At 66.9% G+C, this 1428-nt stretch overlaps 1 protein-coding gene across 1 annotated transcript in view; it reads left to right on the top strand.

The window, feature by feature from the left end:
* The window catches only part of MYOM2 (myomesin 2), a 56942-nt gene that overhangs the window by 9255 nt on the left and 46259 nt on the right, over positions 1–1428 (top strand). Inside the window, exons 4-5 of the mRNA XM_025049018.1 lie at positions 11–118; positions 958–1050. Of these exons, the coding sequence (XP_024904786.1) occupies positions 11–118; positions 958–1050 (201 nt within the window). The remainder of the gene's footprint in view (positions 1–10; positions 119–957; positions 1051–1428) is intronic.

Raw genomic sequence — 1428 nt, 5'->3', positions numbered from 1 at the left:
AGCGGATGAGGCGCGCGCCGGAGATCCTGGTGCGGCTGCGCTCGCACACGGTGTGGGAGCGGACGTCCGTGCGGCTGTGCTTCACGGTGCAGGGCTTCCCCACGCCCGTCGTGCAGTGGTGAGCGGGCGAGGCCGGCGGCCGGGTGCGGGGCCCAGGGGAGCTCGCAACCGCCACGCGGCCATTCCACAGACGGCCGAGCTCCGACCGCGCGGGGAACCTGCTCACAAACGCACGGTCCCCATCGCCCGCGAGCCGGGCTCCTGTGTCCTCGTGACAAGGACTCGCCCGCTTCCCGGAGAGCTTTATTCAGCACGGCCCGCATTTGCCGGGCAAGTCTGCCTTTCACTCCTGCAGACGAAGCTCCAGGCCCTGGGGCCGCAGTGCGGTCAGCGGAGCTGTGTGACCCCAGAGTCCCACGTCCGAGGCCCTCGGGCCCTCTGTGTCAAGCACCGCCGCAGACACGCATGCCTTTGCTTTCCCGCGTGCTGGAGGTGATGCCACTGTCCCCTAGTTGGCCCCTGCCACGGGCGCCATAGTCTTTCTGCCGGTACCTGGGAGGGGTCTCGGCCCCAGGAAGGTGGGGAGGCGAGGCCGTGGCCCTCGTCCTGGGGGCACGAGGCCGGCTTGGTCCAGTCAGGCTCAGGGCAGAGCCACTGGGCCCGTCTCAGCTCCCTGGTGGTCTGGGGCTGGTCTGGTGCAGCTGATGCCGTCCGCTGACCTCCCTCCCTGAGTTCCTGGTGCAGGCGGGCAGACCCTCGGCGCTGTTACCAAGGGTTGCCGGGGACCGGGGACCGGTGCCCTCTCCCCACACAGACGGGAGAGTGTGGGCTCTGGACGTCCCCCCAGCCGCCCCCTCCGCCCACTGCCGTGACCCCTGGAGAGCAGAGCAGCCACCTGCAGGACAGTCAGGACGATGCAGTCAGCCTCCGCACTAACCCGAGTGTGTCCCCCACCAGGTACAAAGACGGGAGCCTGCTCTGCCAGGCCGCCGAGCCCGGCAAGTACATCATCGACGGCAAGTACGGGGTGCACACGCTGGAGATCAACAGGTGAGGCCGGGGCGCGGGCACCTGCCCTGCCGTCAGCCTTCCGAGCGGGCGGGTGGCCTTAGCAAGCGGAGTGACTTCGTGGCGGGGCCAGCCTGCCTTCGTCACCTTCCGGGGTCGGGCCAGAGGGGTGCAGGTCAGGGGGATGCAGGTTCTAGGGACCGAGAGATGAAAGGTTTTAGGGAGGACGGTGATGCCAGGCGGCCGCCCAGCAGCGAAACGCGTCACGTTGACCCCTGGCTCATGGCCGTCCCCAAGTCACACTCCTCAGGGACATGGGACCTTTTTCCTTTCACTCATAACAAATTTTAAAAATGTAGAAAATACAGATAAGAAAAGAAAACAGAAGTCGCCCACGTCGCCAGCACGCGCGTCTGGGTG

This window comes from Pteropus alecto, unplaced genomic scaffold (genome assembly GCF_000325575.1).
Source record: "Pteropus alecto unplaced genomic scaffold, ASM32557v1 scaffold35, whole genome shotgun sequence".
NCBI classification, from domain to species: domain Eukaryota; kingdom Metazoa; phylum Chordata; class Mammalia; order Chiroptera; family Pteropodidae; genus Pteropus; species Pteropus alecto.
The sequence above is the reverse complement of the archived record's forward strand: the minus strand, read 5'-3'. Positions and strand labels throughout refer to the sequence as shown.